At 34.5% G+C, this 23,674-nt stretch overlaps 1 protein-coding gene across 2 annotated transcripts in view; it reads right to left on the reverse strand.

The window, feature by feature from the left end:
• The window catches only part of UHRF2 (ubiquitin like with PHD and ring finger domains 2), a 172,329-nt gene that overhangs the window by 87,550 nt on the left and 61,105 nt on the right, over window positions 1-23,674 (reverse strand). For both annotated transcript variants that reach the window (XM_001365386.5, XM_007499557.3), the window contains exon 4: window positions 2,721-2,939. In XM_001365386.5, coding sequence (XP_001365423.2) covers window positions 2,721-2,939 — 219 coding nt within the window. The remainder of the gene's footprint in view (window positions 1-2,720; window positions 2,940-23,674) is intronic.

Here is a 23,674-nt window from a genome sequence, read left to right on the forward strand (position 1 = left end):
CATAACCACCACATGTTTCTATGGGTAAATGAATTTCAAGTACACTAAGTGACCACTCAATGAAGAAATAGCATTTGATCCTTTTAGATTCAATTTCCCCATAGCTTTTAAAACAATGGGGGAAACTTTATCTTTATTTCAATCTTATGCTTAACATTTTTATTCAACTCTTTCCAGTTAGATCATTCCCCATAAAGGTAAAAGCAGTATTTGCATTTCAATCCACTCAGTCAAATGTTAACTTAGCTACCCAAAGAAGTAGGCCTATTCTTTGTTCAAAAGAATAATGGAGGATATATAGAGAAAAAAGGAAAAACTTTCATTAAAAACTAAATATTACTGCAAGATAAGCATACTTTCAATGAAAAGTAAAGGGGAAAAAGTGTCAGAGGGAAGAAAAGTGGGTTTGTTTAAGAATATGTTGCTTTCCTTATATGAAGACAATAAAGGAAAATATAATGAGGGTAAGGAAGAAGGTCAAGTTGTTATTTCACACAGATGGCCAATGAGCAAGAAAAATGATAAAGCCTAGACAGGAAACTTTACACAAAGTTTCTACACAAAATGATCCGTGCAAAATACCAGTTATGTCCACATAAACACAGCTATAGGTTAGGCAAGTAGTTTAATACATAAAAACAAAAAAGTGTCCTTTTTTTGTAAACTGTAAACTGTAAAATGTAAACAATGTAATTCCTTAGATTATGGTAGTTCCGTGCTATCAGATATTCATTCTAGCCTTAGGTGCTAATGTAGAAAGTACTTTAGGTGAAAGTCTAAAAGGTCAAAAGATTAGTGTGACTCATGTCTCCTTAAATAATCATACATAAAGATTTTTAATATTGGTGATAGACAACAAAAGGATGATTTAGAAAAGATAAATTAGAATAATGAAGACAAGAATATGGTCTTAGTACTTACTAATTGGTTTAAATTAACATGTAATGAGATATCCATATGTTCATTACTCATTTTTCAGTGTCAATTTATTTAAATAGGCCAGGTTGGTACTGTTTCATTTCAAGCCATGAATTGTCATTTTTATCTTCTAAATATGGTACATTTTTTCCTAACAATGAATGGTCTGACTACATATCCGATTCAGAAATGACTCTTATATTAGTAACTAGTAATTTCCTGTTTTTTCGGTATAAGGATAGGGGCTGGACCTGAACCTGTAATAGAGAGAACTCCAGAGTGAGGAGCATGGAAACTCCTGCCAATGCTTGTTGGCACATTCTCTGTAACTTATGGTTCTAGGGAGTTACCTAGAGTACTAAGATTTAAATGACTTATTTAGGACTACATAGGCACTACACATCAGAGACAGAGAAACCTAGGCTTTCCTGCCTCTTCATTACAACAGGTGCCTCTCTTCCTAGTTGTTAAGATATGGTCAGTTTTTTTGGGTGGGGGGATGTTTTGCACTTGCCATGTCCAGTAAACTCCAACTCTTTTCTTGACTAAAATATTCCCAACAAATAGATGTAAGGATTCCATGTGGTCTAAAAGCCTTTGTCCTTTTTAATTTACTGCGAACTATATTTGAAAAAATAATGCTTTGGGAGGGCCTTCCTCCTTTAAACCATTCTGTAAAAATTTAGTTCAGATGATCTTATAATATAATTCCTTATAGAATTTCTTTATCTTCTTATCCTTTACAACAGATAGGTCCATGAGCTGCATTTTCTTCTTGACATTATTTTTACTTATATTCATAATGAGTACTATAATGGGATTACTATGTGTCCTATGAAATTTAATTTCTTATTGTCTTTAGGAGTAGGAAAGGACCAACTTTTCTACTTCCTAATTCTGGATTGCTCTAAGGAGAGCCTCATTCTTCCAGTTAGCTGCAAATGTCCTGTATGTTCTGCTTTCTGTTGCAGTGAAAATGTTAAAGTTAACATAGTTCAGTTCCTTGAATATGACTCATTAGTCACTGGAAAATGACTAAACACTCAGATTTTCAGCAGTAAAACTGATGCTTTTAGATGCTAACAAAACCATATGATTCTTAGAAACCTATTCTTCCTTTTCTGCCATCCTTTCACTGTGTCTGCAGAAGTAAGAAATTCTTTCAGGCTAGGCCAGTACAACATTGGATCTGGCATATTCTATCATGCCAAAAAAAACTTCAAATATTTTCCTGGCAACAGAATGTGTCTAAGGACAAGCCTAGCCAAGTATAAAGAAGCTCAACAACAGTAGGCTGGACTAGGCAATAAATTTTTTTGGTTAAGGCAACCTATGAAACAAACAATGGATCTTAGTCTAGTTATGCTTTAAAAAAAAAAGAGTAAAGGGTAAAAGTCTTTTTAACACTATTCTCACAAAACTGTCATATTCACTCAGATATTGAACATAACCTTAGTAACTAAAATGACAAGGCCACTAGTGATTATTATCTTCACTCCTTTACCACACCAAAACACAAAGACCTAATTTCATTTCTGGCAAAAAAAAAGATTAGCCATAATTCTTAACACAAATATGACTCCTAATTTAGGTATAAACATATGACTAATACTGAAAATTCCTGAGAAGAAAAGTTTTAAAATTTTTGAAAAAAATTGTTGCTACTCATATGAATAAGAAATTCCAATTGCATTACAAGATGACATTAAGTACAAAATGCCAGTGTGCTATTTTGAAAGTTGAGTACTTAAAACATACATGCCTAGATTAATTCTCTAGGTACAATGCAAAGTAAATCTTACCCTAGCATAATTTTTGCATGAACTTCTTTGTTAGTCCTTGAGATTTCCTTCAATGTGGTAATCTCTGCATCATACCAGAATCCTCGTTCTTCAGGAGTGTCTACATTGTAGTTAACCATCACCAAATCACCTACTTTTAGTTCATTCCACTTAAGAGTTTTTCTTGCTCGTGGTCGAAGATTTTTGGAACGCATTTCTATAATACCATTTTCTGGATATCTGGGAGGAAAAAAAAGATTATAATAAGTACAACTATCGTTATCTCCATACAAGCCATTTTGAAATAAAACAAAGTGCATAACACAACTATATACACTGAAAATTATACTTTCTAATTAGAACATTAAATTAGGCAAAATTAAATGAGGAATACAATAAATGATAATTCTTCAACTGAAAACATGATAATTTCTAGATTAGGACTTTTATTATACCAAGCTCTTCTACTTTTCTTTTTTCAAATTAAGATTAATTTTCTACAAGTATATAGAAGCAAAAAGTTTTACAATTTCTCTCCCCATTTTTTAATGATGTAAGAGGAATATAATAATTCATTTTTTCCTTTCTAAATTACATCTTATCTGAAAATTTAGAAAGGGCTTTCTTGATTGTGAAGTCAGTTCTTCTTACCTAATAGTCACATTACAAAATCAGAGCTCTTCTGTCTACATGCACTGAGATGTGAACCTTTGAATGAAAATATTTACCTATATTATTATTAAACAAGAAGCAGTCTGCTATTTTTAGTAGAATGTCAATTCTTTTAAGACTTAAATCCTTTAAAATAAAGGATTAAGTCTACCTGCATTTAGGCAAGCTAAGATGTCAGATTACAGTTTTGCTTGCATCCTAACCCATTACTGAGCAGTTTGCCATTACTCCAGTTGGCAATGATCAAAGAAAACAAGAACCTGGGAGCCTGTCATTTTTGAGGAAGATAGAACAATAAAGGGTCAGTTTTTGTTGCAACTTCAGAGGCTTGTTCCATATCCAAACCCCCCCAAAAAAACCTATAGCCCTGTGAATCAAACTAGCATGCTTTCCTCTATACATCCCTGCCTAAAAACAACCCACAGGCTACTTTAATTCTAGCCAAGCATCTATCTCTTTTCAAAATTGTGTAGGGATAGATCTTTCAGACAAAACTATGGAAGGTAAAAGTTGAACCATCTAGATCTATTACAGTAGTATATATTATATATAAATATTTATGCACCTGAGCACCCTGAAAAGGAGATGGGACACAGCCTTTCCCAGTTCTTGAAACTGAAATAGGAGCTTTGAGAATAACCAGACCTGCTTTCAGTACTCACAATCATTATTGAGGAGAGAAATTATCATGGAGAAGGGGTTCACCTTCCTTAATCAAAACCAACAACTAATAACCAAGTACCACAAACTGGCACGTGGGCACAAACTCCTGGGGTTGGGCAGGATTCCCCAGACTAATCCTGTACCTAGCCCGGCCCATAACCATTGTCTGGAAAAAGGACCTTTCCTGGCTAACTGCCACTTAGTGTACAGGGAAATTTGCCTAGTTGAAGAAGAGGGGCATTCTAAGGGACAAACAAGAAGCAGCACATGCCAAATTAGTCAAACTACCACCTTGCCCATCATATCCTTAATGGAGACTCCCCAAATCTCTGAATGAAAAGACCTTTGAAAGAGCAAATTTTCCATAGCAACATCCACAGTCATTATCATGGGAAGAAACCCTGTAGATGTCTATTTGCTTTCAAAATCCATGGCACTATCAAATAGTTTAGGATTAGAAATTGAAAGGATTTTATTAATGTAAATAACATTTAAGAAGAAGTTTTACCATCTGCTTTGCAACAGTACTCTAAGAACCATGGGACCTTTCCACCTGATTTGTTCTATATGTATTGTCTTCTCCATTAGAATGTGAGGATCCTGGGAGCAGTAACTATTTTTTATATTTCTATCAGTAGCTCTTAAGACAAACACTTAATAAATGCTGTATTTATTCATTCTTTGTTACAAATATAGGTTGGTCACCTAGTGTAAACCAGATGATGAACTAGCACAGTTTATTTATGTTTCTTATACTCATCCTACATATCCAATTTCTTGTCAAACTTTGTCATTTTAACTTTCATAACATCTCTAATACTATTTTTGCTCCCACAACTACTACCCTAATTCAGACTACTACAAATCTAACTAATACTTGTCTCAAGCCTCTATCTACCAAGCCAAAATGATCTTTCTAAACCATTAAGTCTGACTAGGTCACTCATCTATTCTAACAACTCCAATGGTTCCCTATCACCTCTGTTACCAAATATAAAATCCTTTGTTTAGTATTTAAACTATTTCAATAATCTGTCCCCCTCCAATTTCTTCAGTCTTCTCATATACTTTACTCCTTTCCATGCACTGATCTGCTGGTAGTACTCACTGACCTATTTACTATTCCTCACCAATTATACTATCTCCCAACTCTCCATACAAGTGCACTGGCTATACTATACTTGGAATACTTTTCTTCTTCAGCTCTGCCTGTCTCTTCATTGGCTTCCTTCAAAACTCAAGTCAACTTCCACCTTCTGCAGGAGGCCTTTCATACTCTTTCCCTAATCTTCTAATATCATTTTCCATTTACACTGTATATTTCTTATATGTCAACCTCTCTAAAATTATCAAAGCTCTCTTAGAATACAAATCCAATGGTCTTTTCTCAATCTTTATCTTCCATGACCTCTCTGTAGCATTGAACAACTGTCAATCATCTTCTTTGCATACTATCGCTTTCTGAGGTTTTTGTGACATTGCTCTTTCTTCCTCTTCCTCCCATCTGACTACTCCTCTTCAGTTTTCTTTCCTGGTTCTTCATCCATGCCATGCTTTTGAAATGTAGGTGTCCTCAAGGTTCTAACTTGGGACTCCTTCTCCTTTTACTACAGTCTCTCTTACTTTGTTATCTCTTCAGCTCCCATGAGTTCAGTTAACATCACTAGTCAGATGATTCCCAGATCTATACATCTAACCCTAATCTCTTTCCTGAACTACTAATTTCCAACTGCCTTCTGTTCACTTTAAAGTCAACTGGCTCTAAACAGTGTTGGGGCATCACCATCCTCCCAGATCACAAACATCAGTGTCATTCTCAGTTCCTCACACTCACTAGTTTCAATATTCCATCTATTGCCATGTCTAAAAATTTCTGCTTTAAAATATATGCAACTATAATATTATTTTTTTTGTTTTATTGTCAAGTAAATGGTTATGTTTGAATCAAAAACTTCATTATCATCAGTAGCTGATTGTATAAATAGAAAACATACTGGATGGGGTAAGAGGTAAAGTGGTTAAGTATTTTTCTTCAATAGGATTTTAGGTCCCCCAAAAGTTTAGATATAGTCCTATGGTGGTGATTTGTCTCTGGGAACTTAAACTTGTTAATATGAAAAACAGATTGGAAGAGAGAGTAAAAACCATACAAAGAGTGTATATGATACTCTTAGGGGCGAGTTATATGTTAATACCTCATATTTGTGTGCTTATATAAAATCCAAATGAAAATGGAATTCTCTATTGACATAAAATCTTACAGGTGCTCCTGCTTACAGCTCATGTGTTCACTGCATAGAACCAGGGATGTTTCAGAAATTTCTTGATCATAATCTATGATTCAAAATTCAAATGGCCAGCGATTTCTTTCATTTTTAATTTTCCTATGTTGCTCACTGAAATGAAAATCCATTAAAAAAAGAAAATGCTAAATGGATGAGAATCCTGGAATGTCATGATCTCAGATGAGTCAGAATTGCAAGTGACAAAAGGATAATGGAAATTTGAACACAATGACTAACAATGACACAACCACAGAATAACATAAAAGATATCAAAGACATAAATACAGAATAACATAAAAGATACCTGAACATGGTGAGTAAGACTATGTTCGAACATGAACTATATAAATATAGCTTGGGTATCCATGAAATTGGAATGGATAGACAAGAGAATTTCAGAAGAGCGTATGCATGGGTTACGATTAATAAGGGAATATCTCCTCCTTGAGATCATTGGTGGAAAAGGGAGATGAAATGTAGTAGTTTCTATATTTATAGATATGTATATTCTTAATAAGCCACAATTATTTATAATATCATTTTACAAATATCTATGCTAAGTTAATATACTTAACAGGAAATCATGTCAATTCAGACTTTTTTCTATTTATACAAAAACTCCACAAAATGATCTGAAACACACAAAAAACCCTCTGCATTCTTAAAGTGAACTACTGAATTTGTTTCTAATTTTAAATATTAATACTGGAACATAAAAATTCTCATGTGGTCTCTCATCACTATGGAAACCTTTTTTAGCAATCAGTTGCCCATGTGTAAAGATTCCAGTTTTCCTTTGCCACAGAAAATGTGTGCATTCCTAAGATATGATACAGAAATGTATTAATTCTGTCCACATGTAAGTTTTTCTAATACTTTTCCCCAATAGTACTAGAAGACAATGGAAGATTTGAAACTCATTTCCAATATTTATAAAAAGTCATATACTTGCTATATGCAAAAAAGTTAAGTGTGCTATAAGATTTGCAAAGCATTTAACATACATAATTTCATCTGATCCTCATAGCTTTCTAAAGTCATCACTACTGGAGATTATTCCAGTTTTATAGATGAAAAAAGAGGTTAAATAAGTTGTCCAGCATCACAAAAGAAGTGTTAGATGTCGGATTTTAACTCAGCGATCTCCAGATTATTTACTTACACTCTCTCTCTCTCTCTCTCCCCCTCCACTCACTGTTCTGCCACTTAACTAGGGACTCACTGATGAAGAGAAGGGTCTTATTCTACTGATAAAAAGGTACTTCTGCTGGGATAATAATTTTCCTTTAAAAAAACAAAACAACTAAAATTAGGAATCTAAAAAGCTATCATGTATTTCTTGCCCCCAAATAAAAGCATCGTTGCAAAGTAGAATATGAGTTTGGAATTTTTTCCCCCCTAAGTAGGAAGGCTAGGAGTTATATTAACATAATGTAGTAAGAATCCTACATTAAAGTCCTGCAAAGCTTTATCAAGGCATTGGTTTGGGGGATTTGTTAAGGCTCTGCTTTGTTAAAATCAGTTCAATCAACCAGTATTTAGAACTTACGATAGGCAAAACACTGAATTATGTTAAGGGCTGTACACAAACACAAATATGAAATAGTCTCTACCCTCAAGGAGGAGTATATCTTCTAAACAGGGAGATATATACATAGATCCTTAAATAAAAAGGGAATATGAAGTAATTCAGAGGCTAGGGGTTAGGTAGAACTGGGAAGATGATGTTTTTGTATAGGAGGTAGCACCTGGCCAAGACTTGAAGAAAGTTATTCCAAGAGGCAGAGGTAAGGATAAAATGCATAGGGATCAACTTAGGCAGAAAATATTAAGATAATGAATATATTTGGGTTGTTGGTAATAAGTCAGTTCAGCTAGAATATAGAATGTGTGAAGGGGAGTAAGGATAGATCCTGAAACGTGGCTGGAGTCATATTATGACATATAATGACTTAATGACTTAAAATGACAAATGACAAAGGCTGCTTTTTATCCTAGCGGCAAAAGTGAATCATTGTAGCTTGAACAGGGGATTGACACTGTCAGATCCTGTGCTTCAGGAGGATTATTTCTTCAGCTGTGAGGAAGATTGATTAGAGAGATTGAAAGCTAGAAGAACAAATAAAACAGCCCATTGCAATAATTCAGGTAAGAAATTATAAGTATCTAAATTAAGGTGGTAGTCATGTGAATGGAGAGGAGAGCACAATATGATATGCTCTGGAGGCAGAATCAAAAAGACTGAGCAACTATTTAGAAATGGGGTTTCAGGGAGTCAAAAAAAAGGAGAAATGTAAGGTCCTTCTGACTGCAGACAGGCCCTGTATTCTATTCACTGTACCGCCTAGTTAAAAGTAATCTACTGTTTTGGATATTTTGAATTTTTGATGCTGATGGAACTTAGAAGGAGAGATGTCCAGCAGGCAATGGGACTGGAGCCTGGAGCAGAAATTAGGGTTAGAAACACAGATCTAACCATGGTAGCTGATTATAGCACTAAAAATGCAGAAAATGAGAGAAATGAAGGTTCATAATAGAGCCCTGTGCTATACAAAATTTAAGAAGTGGAGCATGGATGTTGATCTAGTAAAGGAGCAGTTAAGAGAAACTGGAGAATTGGGGAAAAACAGTACCCAAAGAAACCAAAGGAGAGAAGAGTACAGTGGAGGATACATTCAACACTATTAAAAACTGCAGAGCTCAAAGTGGGGACTAAGAAAAAACCACTGGATTTAACAATTATGAGATATCTAGGGAGGAAGGGAGAAGATGCCATTGAAGAAAGCACTTTTATTATTTGAGTAGTTAAGTCAAAAGCCAGGTTAAAATGATTAAGTAAGTGGAAGGTGAATAAGTGTAGGACAGCATGGTCTTTTCTAGGATTTTAGTTGCTAAAGGCACAGAACATATAATGTTTGGGGGGCAGGGGTGGAGGTGTTAGGACCAGGGAAAGTTTTTTAAAGAGGGATTTAAAGATTTAGAGGTATTTTTAGGCTGCAAGTAGATAAACTAATAGAAGAATAGAGAGCAAGGATGGGATAGGAACAAGGTCATGTAGGGATAGCAGGGTCGAAAGGGGTAAAAAGATTGTTCTTAAGAAGAACTAAATATTAACTTTAGTTTCTATATACCTCCGTTATCTTCTTTGTTATCTCTAAATACTAGAAGCCCTAATTATTTCTCTAATCATGGTTTACTCTCATCATCTGTTGTCTTTGCTCCTAGTCCTGTTCTATTGATTCAGGGTGAAGAAAACCATGAAGCCAGGCTGACTGAATTTATTGGCAAATTTATGTTACATGATCTTCACTGGACCCTCACTGTGACAAGCAACATTTTACTACCTCTTTCTAGTTAATGCCATCCACTCACCACAATAACTCTTTCAAACCTTTATGTTCCTCCTCAAACATTTCATGGTTCCCCACTCTCCCCACCCCCTCAATTGAGAACTTTGCTTCATATTTTACTAAAAAAATATTGCAACTATTTGCTGAGAAGCCTTTCTTCTGCCTCATCTCACATTATCTGTCTTTTGCCACTATTTCCTCCATCACTGTTGTTTCATATAATGAGCTCCTTCTCCTTGCCAAGGCAAACTACTCTAAATGCACAAGATATCCCATGCTTTCCCATCTCTTCCAGCATATTGCTTCCTCTATCAACCTCTCTCACTTATCTTCAGTCTTTCCTTGTCTATTGGCAATTTATTGAGTATTAACCAATGTTTTCTCTTTGTTGACCAACTTTAATTTATGTTGCATATAACTTTTTTTTAATGTTGTATATATGTACAGAGTTGTTTGCTTGTTGTCTCCGTCCAGTAGACAGTGAGTTCCTTGAGGTCGATGACCATCTTTGGTCTTTCTTTGTATTTTCAGAGCTGAGCACAATGATTAGCACATAAAATGTGACCATTTATTATTATAGCATTAAAAACCAATTTCATGGATCATGATTAATGACATGAAACATAATACATGTAAAAAAAGATGGATATTGAACTGCTCACCCTTTTAAGCTGGCACACTCACCCCTCCTTACTCTATTTATATGTAACAAGTTTGGTAGCACAGGCCAGGTAAACCAGGAATTTCCTAACTCCTACACTCAGAGGCCACTTAATAAATGGGAAAACAATGTAATCTCTTTATTACATGGATCTCACTCAAACTTCAAGGACTCGTACTATTTCTAAAAGGCAATGTGGCCCAATTAAGGTAATAACTACAGAAGTTACACTGCCTTCCTTTTAGTGCCACATTTTCAAATCAGTACTTAAACTCTACTGCTTTCATTTTCTCACAAATTAATTCCTTAATCCTCTGCAATATGATTTCTAGCCCAATTACTATTAAACTAGTACTCTCAAAAGTTAAAACCTCTTAATCCCCAAATATGGTGGCTTCTTCTTAGCCCCTTATCCTCCCTAAACTCTCTGTAGCATTTAATAATGGTTTCTATCTCTTTTTCCCTGAGTTTTCACAATATGACATTAAATCTTTCATGGCTCTTCAACATTCTTCTAGTTTTCTGGGTTTGTAAGCTCAGAATTACATTTCAGTACTTCATTCCCCTTAAAAAGCCAATCCGTTGCCTAAACTTGCTATTTCTACCTCAATAACATTTTCCTCATCTATTCCCTTTTCCCCCTTCTTATGACTCATAGAACTACCACCTCAGCTTAGGTCCTTATCATCTCTCAGATGGCCTGTGAAAATAGTTCTACTGATGGTCTTCCTTCCTTAAATCTCTTCTCTCATCTATCTTATACAGAGGTCTGACCAAGACAATTACTTCTGGATAGTCTCTAGTGGTTGATTCCCTATTACACCTAAAATAAAATATAAACTCCTATTTAGCATTTAATGCTCTTCCTAATCTGGGCCCAACTTTCTTTCCAGTCTCAATCTGCACTGTTCCCCATCCCATATTCTACTCTCTAGACTAGCCAAACTAACTTTTATGTTCCTCAAACAGAGGACCATACCTCCATTTCAGATCTTCATTCTTTTGTATTTACAATTCATGTCTGGAATGTACTCCCTTACTCATCTTTTTCTCTCAGAATCCTTCATTTCCTTTAAGACTCAGCTCAAGCAATCTTCATATTTTTCATCATCCTCACTGCTGGGACCCTTTTTCTCTATATTTATTTTAAACATTTATATAGTGTGTAGTATATGCCAGACACTTAACTAATAAGTGCTTTACAATTATTTCAGTTGATCCTTACAACAATCCTGATAGGTAGGTGCTATTATTAGTCCCCATTTTACACATAAGGAAACTAAGGAAGAGAATGATCATATTGACAGTATTTGAAGCTGAATTTGAACCCAGGTCTTCCTTTCTCCAGGTCCAGCGCTTTAGCCACTCAGACACCTTGCACATTATCTAGTATAAATACAATGCATATATATTCATGCTTTTCTATACCATTGGACTATAAGTTAGTTCTTTTGAGAGAAGAAACTCATTTTTTTCATCTTTTTGTCCCCAGTATCTAGCATAATGCCCAACACAGTGCAGGCAATGAATAAAGGTTGATTAACTGATGAAATTATCTCCGTTCCCTTTTCTTCCTGTTGCCTATGCATGGGTATGCTCTAAGTTTGATTCTTGGCCCACACTTCTGATGTGTCTCTATATCTCTTCATTGGAAATTTAATCCATTCATCTAGTTTCAAGATATCACCTCTTAATTCTGATTAGCCTATAACTCCAAGAATCTATTGAATACTTTCACTTGAATATGTTAGGATTTACATGATAATAGTATGTGCAATAACCTAATCTTCCCTCCAAATGTAATTTTCCTTCCTTAATTTCAGATACCAATAATTCATCTAAGTTTGAAAAAACTGATTATCTATTTTGTTCACTTCTTTCTCATTGTCCTCAATCATCAGGTTCTGGTAATCTTTTCATTAAAATGTATTCTATATAGCTGCCCCTTTCTTCTGTTACAACATAAACTTAGATTCAGCCTGGATTATTGGAAAAGTTTCCTTAACTGATGTCCCTGACTCTAATATCCTCTATGCTCTTCTATTTTAACCTACAAATGAATTCCTTAAGTTATCATTAAAGACTTTACAACTAAATTTCATGTCTATCTTTTACTTCCCTCCACATACCTTGGTCCCAATAGCCTAGCATACTCAGACATATTTTAATGTTCTTCCTAACCCTATGCCTTTATTCAAGCCATACTCTCTAACTGTATTCTTTCAGTTACCTCAATTGGACTCATCCTTCAAAATCCAGATTCAGTACCATTTCTGAGATATCAGTCTCTTAACAATTTTGCTATTCTGTGCCTGGCACTCAGAAAGCACTTAATAAATGTTTTTTAATAATTGCTACATTCACATACCTTTTTTTTTTGTTAATCCTTACAAAGAACAACTGTCTGAAACTCTTTTGGACTGTTTTTTCCTAAGCAGTATCTTACATATAACAGACAGTAAAAGAAGTTATTGATTGATGCTCCAACTATGGCAACAAAGTAGAAATTCATAAAGACCTCAACATTAAAAAAAATCATCAAGTTATTATATTATGAATACATATGATATCTATAAATAGGTATTTTGGATCAAGTTTTCTTGAGAATTAAAACAATTTTAAGACATAGTAATGTAAGATATATATTTAGTATTATGCTAAATGGTGATATCCTCAAAAGATAATTGTATAATGGGCTGTTTTCTGCTAAATTATTTGCATAGACATTATCTCACTGAATTCCCTTATTTTATAGCTGAGAAAATTGAGGCACTCCCCCTTGCCCAAATGAAAAGGTTCATTTACAAAGTAACTAACTTAGCTGAGATTTTAAACCAGTCCTTCAGACTCTAAATTTTGTTCTCTTCTCTACATACTTGAAAGAAAGACACTATACAACACCCCCACTTGCCTAGAAGACAGTATATTTCTCAACTACTCATCAATTCAAGACATGGAATGTCTCCACACTTCTTGACAAGGACTCAGAAACCAGTAACACCCATTTGCTATTCATCTAATCATTCTTGAATGGTTTGCCTAATGGCAACAGGAGATTCACATGATCATTCCCTGAAGTATATGAAGTAGCTTACTCCTCAAGGTATCCAGTTCTATGCTCTATAGAACGATTCTTCTATTACAAAGTTCTAAATATCTGGAGTTCTTGCTTTCTTCCTTTCTCTATGTCATATTCTTCTACTCTCTACCATGGCAGAGGTTAGCACTTTCCTTTTCTTCCTTATGAGCAAAACAATTACTATTGCCATATCATTAAGAACCTCTAATACCAAGTTAAGGAATTTTATCTTTATTTGGGCAAAGAGAAACCACTGAAGGATAAAAAAAAATCTTTTGAGATTAGCACACAGGACAGAAAAGTAGAGAGTGAAGGTTAGGCCAATGAAGAGGCTATGGGAGTAGTCAGTCCAAAGTTAATAAGAACCTATTCTAAATAGACTCATAATTAGTTTCTTCTATTTTACTCGCTATAACCTCTATCTTCCAAGTTAATCTTAAAATAATGCTTTGCCCAAATTGGTATTTTAAGCAAAAATAAAACTAAATAGCTCTGAGGATGAGCAACTAGAAGAGTAAAGGTAAAAATTAATAGAGAAGAGGAAGGGCTGATTTGAAGTATTATATGAGTTAAACTTCAAATAGACTAAATTTGATAGGATGTTACGGTAGCCATGTATAGCTATACAGAAGATTTTTGTACACTGGAGACTACAATCTGAAGAAAACAAGGTTAGAAAACAGCTCTAATTGAGCCAGTTATCCATTGAAGTGACAAAAATCTAAGAATGGATAAGGTTATCTAGAAAGCAGTGAGGAAAAGGGGGAGGAGGAGACTGAAGGCAATGCAACTTTGAGAAACAACTTCATTTAGACAAGAAAAGAGGGAGCCAGTAAAAGAACATAAAGAGAATTGGAGAGGTATATGTGTATGAGGTGTATGATGCTATTTCAATGTCAAAGTCAAAGAAGGTAGCGGCCTAGTGATTAAGTACTCATCAAGGATAAACATACCTATCTAAGAACAAAGAATACAAAGTTTTCTAAAACTAGCTTAAAGGAATTAATATAAATTGTTCCTCTCCACTTGTTGGAAACTAATATAAAATGTTCAGTTATGATTGATAAAGAGACAATTACTTTTCCCTGAAGACTAAATCTACAAAGATCAAATCATGTTAATAGCACTGATAACATCACTGCCATTTCTCTTTTGAAGTTTTTTTTTTAAAACTAAAGCTACCCCCAAAATAATTGCTCCTAAAAAACATCATACTATGGATTAAAAATTAAACAGACATGAAAAGAACTATAAAGTATACTTGTACATTTTCTCCACGAGAAACATGAACAATATAATACGTTTCTACATTAGGGCCATTCTCAAATCCATTCAACTTTAGAAACCATAATGTGACAATAATTTTCATGTCATGCGTTTCTTAATTGGTCAATTCAATAAGCATAATTCAAATACTTATTACATAGAAGACGTTGTGCTAGGTGTTGTTAATAGCATGTTTGCATCCATTCCCTATCCCTACTCTATCACAGATGGCTAGAGACTATGCTCATTAAGGAGAAAGTATGTCTAGAATCTAATGTTAAGGCTTTTAACCAATCTGGAGCTAGAATGAAATTATTCCCATGATTAAATCTCTACAAATCTAGGAATATCTCAAATTTCCAAGTATGATAAAAAGTTAAATTAATTTATTATATATTTTATAAATCAATAAATATAAATTATAAATTTATTAAATTATTAAATGAAATTATTAAATAACTAACACTCAGAAGATTTAGAGTTAAAAGTAGCTTTAAAAATCATCTAGTCCAATGCTCTCTTTTAAGAGACAATGAAACTACACATTAGGTGACACTATACTTTTTTTAATTGTGCCACTTACAGAAGTAGGGGGTGGGAATGGGATAGTAGTTGTAAAAGGTTGAAAATCAAGAATTAGAAGATGTGAATATGTCTTCCATCACACACAGAAATGGTCATAACCTGAAGCTCATCATTACTTAAAAGTGGTCTTTTTTCCTTGGGAAAATTGCTATTTCTCTGACTATAACTAACCTCACAAATCTTGACAACGTTAAGGTCTACTGTAAACCTTAAAATTTCTTAGACTTATAAATGTTGGAAATTTCACCATTGGGAAATTTCGTACTTGAAAAATTTCCTATTGATAGTGGGTCTTGGCTATTGGAATGTGAACCCCATTGGCATGAGAGTTTCCCCCTCCTCCCTTCTTAAGATTACTTTAGGACAGAAACCTTTTGCTGAACAATGGAAAGGGCTTTGACCTATGCTTAAGCATAGAACAGGAATTTCTTTGAGTCATGATTGATTTTAGAATTGATACAATAGAGATACTTGGAATGACAGAACCAGGTCTTGGAAAATACAATTTCCACCCCACTCAGTCCTAACAGGATTTAGGAAGGGCTGCAGCAAAGGATCAAGATTTAATTATTTGAGAATATGACCTTCAACAGACATGTGCAAAGCCACAGACCTCTGGGCGGTCCTGGGTTAAGCTAGAGCCACCATTGGCACAGGGAAGACATAGACAGTGATTGGTAGATGTGAGAACTGAGGGGAGGGAACTTGGATGGTTTCCTTAAAGATAGAGGGGTCTGAGGACTGAAGGAGGGTTGGTTGGAGAGGTTTTTGGTCTGAGAGGTGGTGCTTTGAGAGTTGGCTCTGAAGGAAGCTGGAGGTGGAGGCCCCTGAGACTGTTTCTCCATTTTGGTCACGTGAGTAATAGGGACTGATCTCCTTTCTTTGCCTCAGCTATCTAAGGGCTTGGGCCTTTTGGCCCAGCCTAAACAGAAGGTGTATTTAAGCCCTATTCCCTTCTCTCCCCTTTCTCTCTCCCTCTCTCTCTCTATCTCTAATTCCTTTCTTCCTCCTGTTTGTAATTAAACTCTATAAAAGGTTGACTGCTGACTTGAGTTTTCATTTAGGAATTACATAGCTGAATTCCTTGGCGACCTTAAATTAATATATATCAGTCTTTTAAAGTGATTTCCTTGTCACACTACCAAGTCCAAGTAAACTGCACAAGGATATGGTATTATTTTAACTAGAAGAATTAGATTTTAATTAATGTCTTCATACATAAAATCTTCTAGGTTCACTATTAAATTTTGCATATTTACTAACCAGCCATCACCACCCCAACAGGTATCAATTATGTGCAAGGTATTGTGGAGGATATTGTGGATGCAAAGACAAAACCAGCCTGTGCCTTCAAGGAACTTACACTTTAGTGGGGAAACACATACATAGATAAACAAAGTATTTTGTGGAGGAACACAGCACTAGAATTAGAGATTGAGGAGGAAGTGTCCCCTAAACTGAGTCATGAAATGCTATAACGATTTTAAAAAGCCAACTGGGAAATTTATATTTTATTCTAAAACTAAAAGAGGAAAACTAAAGAGAGCCATGGCCAAGGAAGAGTATTTGGTGGCTGGTTTAGAAAATACTTGTTTTTGATAGAACTCAAGGAAATACCCAGATGTGATTTGGTGAGTGGAAAGAGTGGAAATTTGGAGTCAAGGGCCTTGAGTTTAGGTTCTGGCTCTGGCATTTTCTACCAGTATCTTGTGAGAAAATTACTTTCCCTCTTCAGGGGGAAGGGTTTTCAGGTTTCTTTAAAGGAAAAATGAGACAGATGGAGTAGTGGGTCTCTAAGATCCCTTTCAACTCATAGGACTATGATGTCCACTTACAAAGGGGAATGGAACAACTAAAAAGCGACAAGACCAAGAGCTCATTTGTCTCCCTCTATATTTTAATAAACATAACTCAACTGGTTTAATAAGTGGCCATATTAAAGTAAAAATAAGCACCAGGCCATTTAAACCTGCCCATCATTCACACTGTTAGTAGCTTTGATTAGAATACCATCTATCATGATCAACAAATTTTACTTTGGTTAAGGGTCAAAATGGGGAAAACACTGGATAATAGGGGCTCTTCCTGAGAAAGAATGTTTGGTTGGAGTGTGAAATTTTGGACCAAGATGGGTATTTGGTATCAGAGGATCAGGAAAGACAAGTAGAAGGGACAAAGAGGAAAACTGCAAAATTATTTTGCAATTTTAATTGGACCCGCATTGGCAGCTTTCTGGAAAGTTCTCTTCCAGGTAAGAAAATTGAGAGAGGCAGTTTAAGTGACTAGCCTAGAGTCACACAGTTAATAAATGTGTGAGGCTACATCTGAACTCTGGTTTTCTTGATTCCAGACACAATGCTCTCTCTACTGTGCCATCTATACCTCCTTCTCTTTTCTGTTTTTCCAAATTTCATAGAATCCTAGTTTTGGAAGAGACTCCAGAAGCAATCTTGATCAAACTCTAACTGAATAAGAATTTTTTCAACAATACCCTTGATATCTAGTCATTAAACTTTTTCTTGAAGACCTCTAATTAAGGAGAATCTGCTATCTTATCCATTTTTTAGGAAACTGGAGGATTCTTCTACTTAAATGAATTGAACCGATCACTCCTAATGTTTAGGTGCTTTTTAATAGCAACAGAATTTTTGTTTTCTGTTTTCTCTTCAGTATTACATATATATGTATATATGTTCAATCAAATCAACGATACTCCAGCCATTAGCATCTTGTAATATGGTGTGAGATGACCACATAGAAATATATATAGAGAGTTAAGCTGGTTAAATGTGTTATATCAGTTAAATGATATGGTCCAAATTAATTTATGTCAACCTGGAAAGACATGACTAGTAGATTTCCCTAGGACGGAATAAGCTGCCTCAGGGATGAGGGTTTCTCTATTACTTGAGGTATTCAAGCAGAGACTAAAAAACTACCTGTCAAGAATGCATTAGAAGGGAGGGCCTTTAAAGGGTTTTCTAATTTTGAGATTCTGCAGTTCTGTAACATTTCAAGTCAAAGCTAGAAGTCTGGAAAGAATCTACTCCAGACCCAAAAAACTCTACAATATAAACACAAAAGTTGCCTATCTGAAAGAAACAAGTTTAACAAAAATTTAGTTTTAAAATATCTCATTCCTCATGACTATGGACGTAGCATCTTTCATGTGCCCCCCCCCCATGCTCTCATTTTTTAATTTTTATTTTCATTTCCATTTTTTGAAAAGCTATGACTTGTATGACATTTGGAAGTTGTCGGGTTTTTTTCACTTTTAATTAGCTTAATTATCTATATTGCTTCTTTTAAAAGGCATTGGAGTTGACAGTCTGGCTTATATATCTGATGTCTGTGATTAAAAAATCAAACAAACAAACCTTAGGTTTAAGACCTAACTAGATCTGGAACACCCGGACTATAAAACTGTGCATGCCCTTTGACTCAGCAATACTACTAACAGATCTGTATCCCAAAAAGAACAAAGAAAAAAAAGGAAAGGATCTATTTGAAAAAAAATGTATAGCAATACTTTTTGTGGTGGTAAAAAATTGAAATTTGAGTGGATGCCTATCAACAGAAAAATTATGATTGTGATAGAATATAATGAAATGACAAGGTGGGTGAATTCAGAAAAAAAAACTGGGAAGATTCATGAAAAGATGCAAAATGAAGTGAGCTGAATAAGAAGACTATGTACAGTAACAGCAATTTTGTAATGATGATCAATTATCAAAGACTTAGCTACTCTGATCTACAATTCCCAAGATAATTCTAATGTACTTATGATGAAAAATTCTATTCACATCTAGGGAGAAAAGTGATGAACTCTGAATGCAGATAGAAGTATATATTTTTTAAACTTTATTTTCTTCTTGTCTGTTTTCTTCCGCAATATTATGGAAGTATTTTGCATGACTTGACATGTATAATTGATATCAAACTGTTTGCCTTCTTTGAAATCAGTTAAAACTTTTTTACATGTAAATTAGGAAATGTTTAATAAAATAAATAAGAATATAGTTTTTTTAAAAAGATCTAGAGATCTCAGATTAGTTTGGGACATTTGTTTCTCTGATATATGCTCTCAAAACCTAGAAAAAGTTCAATATCTTTTTTCAATAAAACTAAGCAATGGAAAGGTGCCAAGTCCTACCTACTGTATGGGCCTAAAAGTGAAGGATTAATTTATCCCTGAGGAAACCCAATCAACACTGCTTTCCCTTCTAATTTCCCTAATTCTATCATTAGCTGCAACATTTTTCTGGTTACCCTGGCTAGAAAATTTGTAGTTATAAATCAGATATTTAGAATTAGAAGGGTCCTGGGAGAAGCCTTCTCTAATAGCCTCCTAATTTATTATTTGCCTCCAACTCATCCTGTATAGTGCTTAGGTTAATTATCAAGATAAATAACTTTTATTTTTTCTCTCCCTAGGCTGAAAACCTATAGTACTTACCTATTGAACAAAAGGCTAGATTTCTTATCCTGGCATTCAAGGTCTTGATAAAATACTATTTTTACAATCTTATTTTGATTCATTGCCTGCATATTTGCGTCAAATTGAATTTTTCTTTTAACTTTAATAGCTCTGGGTCATTTTTAATACTGATTATTATGCTGTAGTTCAACGATGATGATAAAGCAAAACATAAAGTTACATAACTTTAAACAATAATAATAGTCCCCCTTCAGAAATCCAATTAAGCTTTGTTTTCCAACTCCAAAGTCCCTACATAATATTGTGTATGAAAGTTGCCGTTGTTTGTGTCCTCACAATTTGATTGTAAACTCAGAGACTACATTATTTAAGCTTTCTATTTTAGTGTTTCTGGGGGGCAGAGCCAAGATGGAGTAAAGCAGAGTAGCTCTGAGTCACCACAAGAATCCATTCCAATCAATACTAAAATACAGCCACAAAACAAATACAGGAGTAAAAGAACCAATAAGGAGAAAAGAGTGAAACAACTTTCAAAAAAAGAAAAATCAAAAAAGTAGGCAGGCAGAGACCATCTGGGGCACTGGGGTGAGACGGGAGCAAAGACAGCAAAAGGATGTAGCAAGGAGTCAAGAACAAGCCAAGAGCAAGTCACACAACTCCACCCCACATCTATTGCCCCAGTTTTGGAACCTAAGACCAAACCAACATTCAGACCCTAAGACACTGCCTGGGCAAATAGTGGTCCAAGCCAACCCACACCCCTTGAGGTTTCAAACCTGTGGAGAAGTCCAGAGCCCCAGCCCAGGGCAGTCTGGATTAAAGTGGGCTGATCTGTGTGGGCCCAGAGCAAAGCCAGGAATACCTGTCTGGGTTTGGGATAAGGACATAGTTCACACTTTGGGGTGGCTGATAGTACCAAGGGGGTGGTAGTGGATCTTTTTGTCTAAAGCTCAGGGCAGAGCTCCATGACAGGGCAATCAAGGATGTCCCTGATTTGAATAAGTACATAGTATGACCAAAAACTTACTCCTAAGACCAAGGCTACACTTTAAGTAGTTCCTGACCTGATCAAGATAAGATCAAAAGCTTACAACCAAACCTAAAGCAAGTATTTGAGTTATCAGGATCTCAAGGGTCAGTTGAATTATCAGAGGAAGAGGGCTTTCAGAGCTCTCATCCCTCAGGCCATCCCATCATCCTCTAAGAACTAAAAATTTTAAAACCTGGAAAATAAGCTGAGAATAGCATCAAGGAAGGACTTTAAGAGGGTACCCCACCTTCCAAGAAAACAGAGACTCCCTATAATGAGATAGGAAAAATGAGCAAACAACAAAAAAGCATCTAACTCTAAAAACTTTTTATGGAGACAAAAAGCAAGGTACAGACATAGAAGGGGACAGTGAAAACAAAGCAAACACATGCAAACTCCAAAAGAAAAATGTGGAATGGACAGATTCTGTAAGAGCTCAAAAAAGACATCAAAAACCAATTAAGAGAGGCAGAGGAAAAGTAGGGAAGAGAAAGGAAATTGATATAAGGAGAAATAAAAGTAATGCAAGAAGAAATGGGCCAACTGAAAAAGGAGAACCAAAAACTAACAGAGGAAAATCAGTTGTTAAAAATCATAATTGACCATCTATAAACTAATGATTTCATGAGAAATCAATAAACAATAAAGTAGAATCAAAGGAATGAAAAAAATAGAGGAAAACATGAAGAAATGACCTAGAAAATAAGTTGAAGAGAGACAATTTGAGAATTATTGGACTACTTGAAAGCCATGATCAAGAAAAAACCTTGGATATCATATTAAAAGAAATTATCAAAGAAAACTGCTCAGAGATCCTCAAACAAGAAAATAAAATTGAAATTGATTATCACCAGAATGACATCCTCAAATCACAATTTCCAGGAATGTAATAGCTAAGTTCAAGAACCACCAAGCCAAGGAGGAAATACTTCAAGCAGCCAGAAAGAAACAATTCAAATACCATGGAGCTATAATCAGGGTAACCCAGGGCTTCTACCTTAAAGGATCAAAAGGCATGGAATATGATATTCAGGAAGGCAAAGATTTGCGTTTACAACCTAGAGTCATCTATCCCGCTTTCTATTTCCCAAGGGCTTCATACTCAGCTTTGTAGAATATGCATATACATATATATATATATATATATATATATATATATATATTCTGTAAATGGTTATAATATTTTTAAATTAATGAAAAACATTAATTGATTGCTAAGAATCAGGAATTAGATCCTGGGATAGAGATTGGGAAAATTGATACAAAAGTTATATAGTCCCTGCTCTTTGGGGTTCATAGTCTAATAAAAATGAACAATGGTTCTGGAGAATAATCAAATTACTTAGGGCTATTTGTTCCTACAATAAATAGTCCCAAATTATTGTTTTCCTATTTGACAATTTTGTGGTCTTCTTCCAGATTTTTCTTTTCATTCCAACTCTGTTGGATGAGTTTGACACTACTGGCTAACCTCTCAATTATATTTCCAGAGACAGAAAAAAAGCTTGGCTAATTATGAATAAAAATGACATTTTTTTAATCAACTTCATGCAAAAAGTACAATCTATTTATTCAGTAAAAACAGTGTCAGTCTCTCTTTGAAAAATTTTTTAAACATAAGCTTAAAGTTAATAAGATGATTATAGGCAAGGAAAACTGATAGTGAGAAGAAATTATTCTTCCACAAGATTTCACATTTGAAAGAATCAGAATGTTTCAAGAATCTAGAAAAAATATTTTTAAAATAATTCAACTAAAATAAAAGCTACAGGATTGTGAGAAACAACAGATCATCTAAAAAGGTAATCAATCAGCAAATGTTTCCTTTGAATAAAGCAGTATGTTAAGAAATCAAGACCACTTCTCTAAGAATTTTTTTCAAGCACCTAGGGATATTCATGTATGATACAGTATAATTCTGGTAAAAATAAACTTATATTGTGGATGAAAGGGTACTGGCTTGGGAATTCAAAAGAGGTTCAAATTCAACATTCAATTTCAGCAATATTCCATTTCAACATTAACTGGCTGTGTTAACTCTGACAATCTTTCTCAACTTCAGTTTTCTTATCTACAAAATGAAGAGAACATATATACTGCTAAACTCACAGGGTTACTTCTAGAGAAAAATTGTGTAAGCTTTAAAGCACTATATAATGAAACTGTTCAAAAATGAGTTTCAATTTTATTTTTGGCTAGAACAAACTAAATAAAGGATGGGTAAACCACAGTGTTCAATTCCCAAAATTATTCACTTTACTTACTTCTATATACTGCCAGTCCTTTCAGCATGGTCTAAACTCACTACCATTGCTTCCCTTCCCATCATTACAACCAAGATTAGACACATTCTGGCCTCCTATGGTGGAGTTTTATAATGGTTTAAAGGAATCAACAAGTAAGGCTGGCAGTAGTAACCACAACAAGAATCAAGCAGCAAAGTACAAAGGGAAGAGGAAACACTTTTAAAAAGTTAGGAAAATGTATAATTATAATTTTTGTGCCCCAGGACTCCATTTCCTAGAATCCTATTTCATCCTTACGTTATGTCCTTTCATTTTGGAGATAAAAATTCTGTAACCCTGCCCCTCTTTGCTCTCTTCTCCCATGAATACGGTTGGAGAAAAACTGCTTTTTACTCAGGCTTTACTCCTGTCTTTACTTTTCCTCTACTTCAAGTTATTATTATTATTATTAAATCTTATAAAACATAATACTTGGAGCTATTGTATATTAATTTTATTCTTACAAAAAGAATAGCCTGGAAACATCAATTTCCAAATCCTACTAAGTGTTACAGATAACTTGGAAACCTGTATTGATGAGCACAGATCCATTACAGGTTATTTTCTGGGAGAAAATTACAATGTATAAATAATTCTTGTTATTTTTTATTCTTTTATAGACAAAAATAATTTATTTTGAACAAATTGTGTTTTTAAAATG

The sequence above is a fragment of the Monodelphis domestica genome, chromosome 7 (assembly GCF_027887165.1).
Source record: "Monodelphis domestica isolate mMonDom1 chromosome 7, mMonDom1.pri, whole genome shotgun sequence".
In the NCBI taxonomy this organism is placed as follows: Eukaryota; Metazoa; Chordata; class Mammalia; order Didelphimorphia; family Didelphidae; genus Monodelphis; species Monodelphis domestica.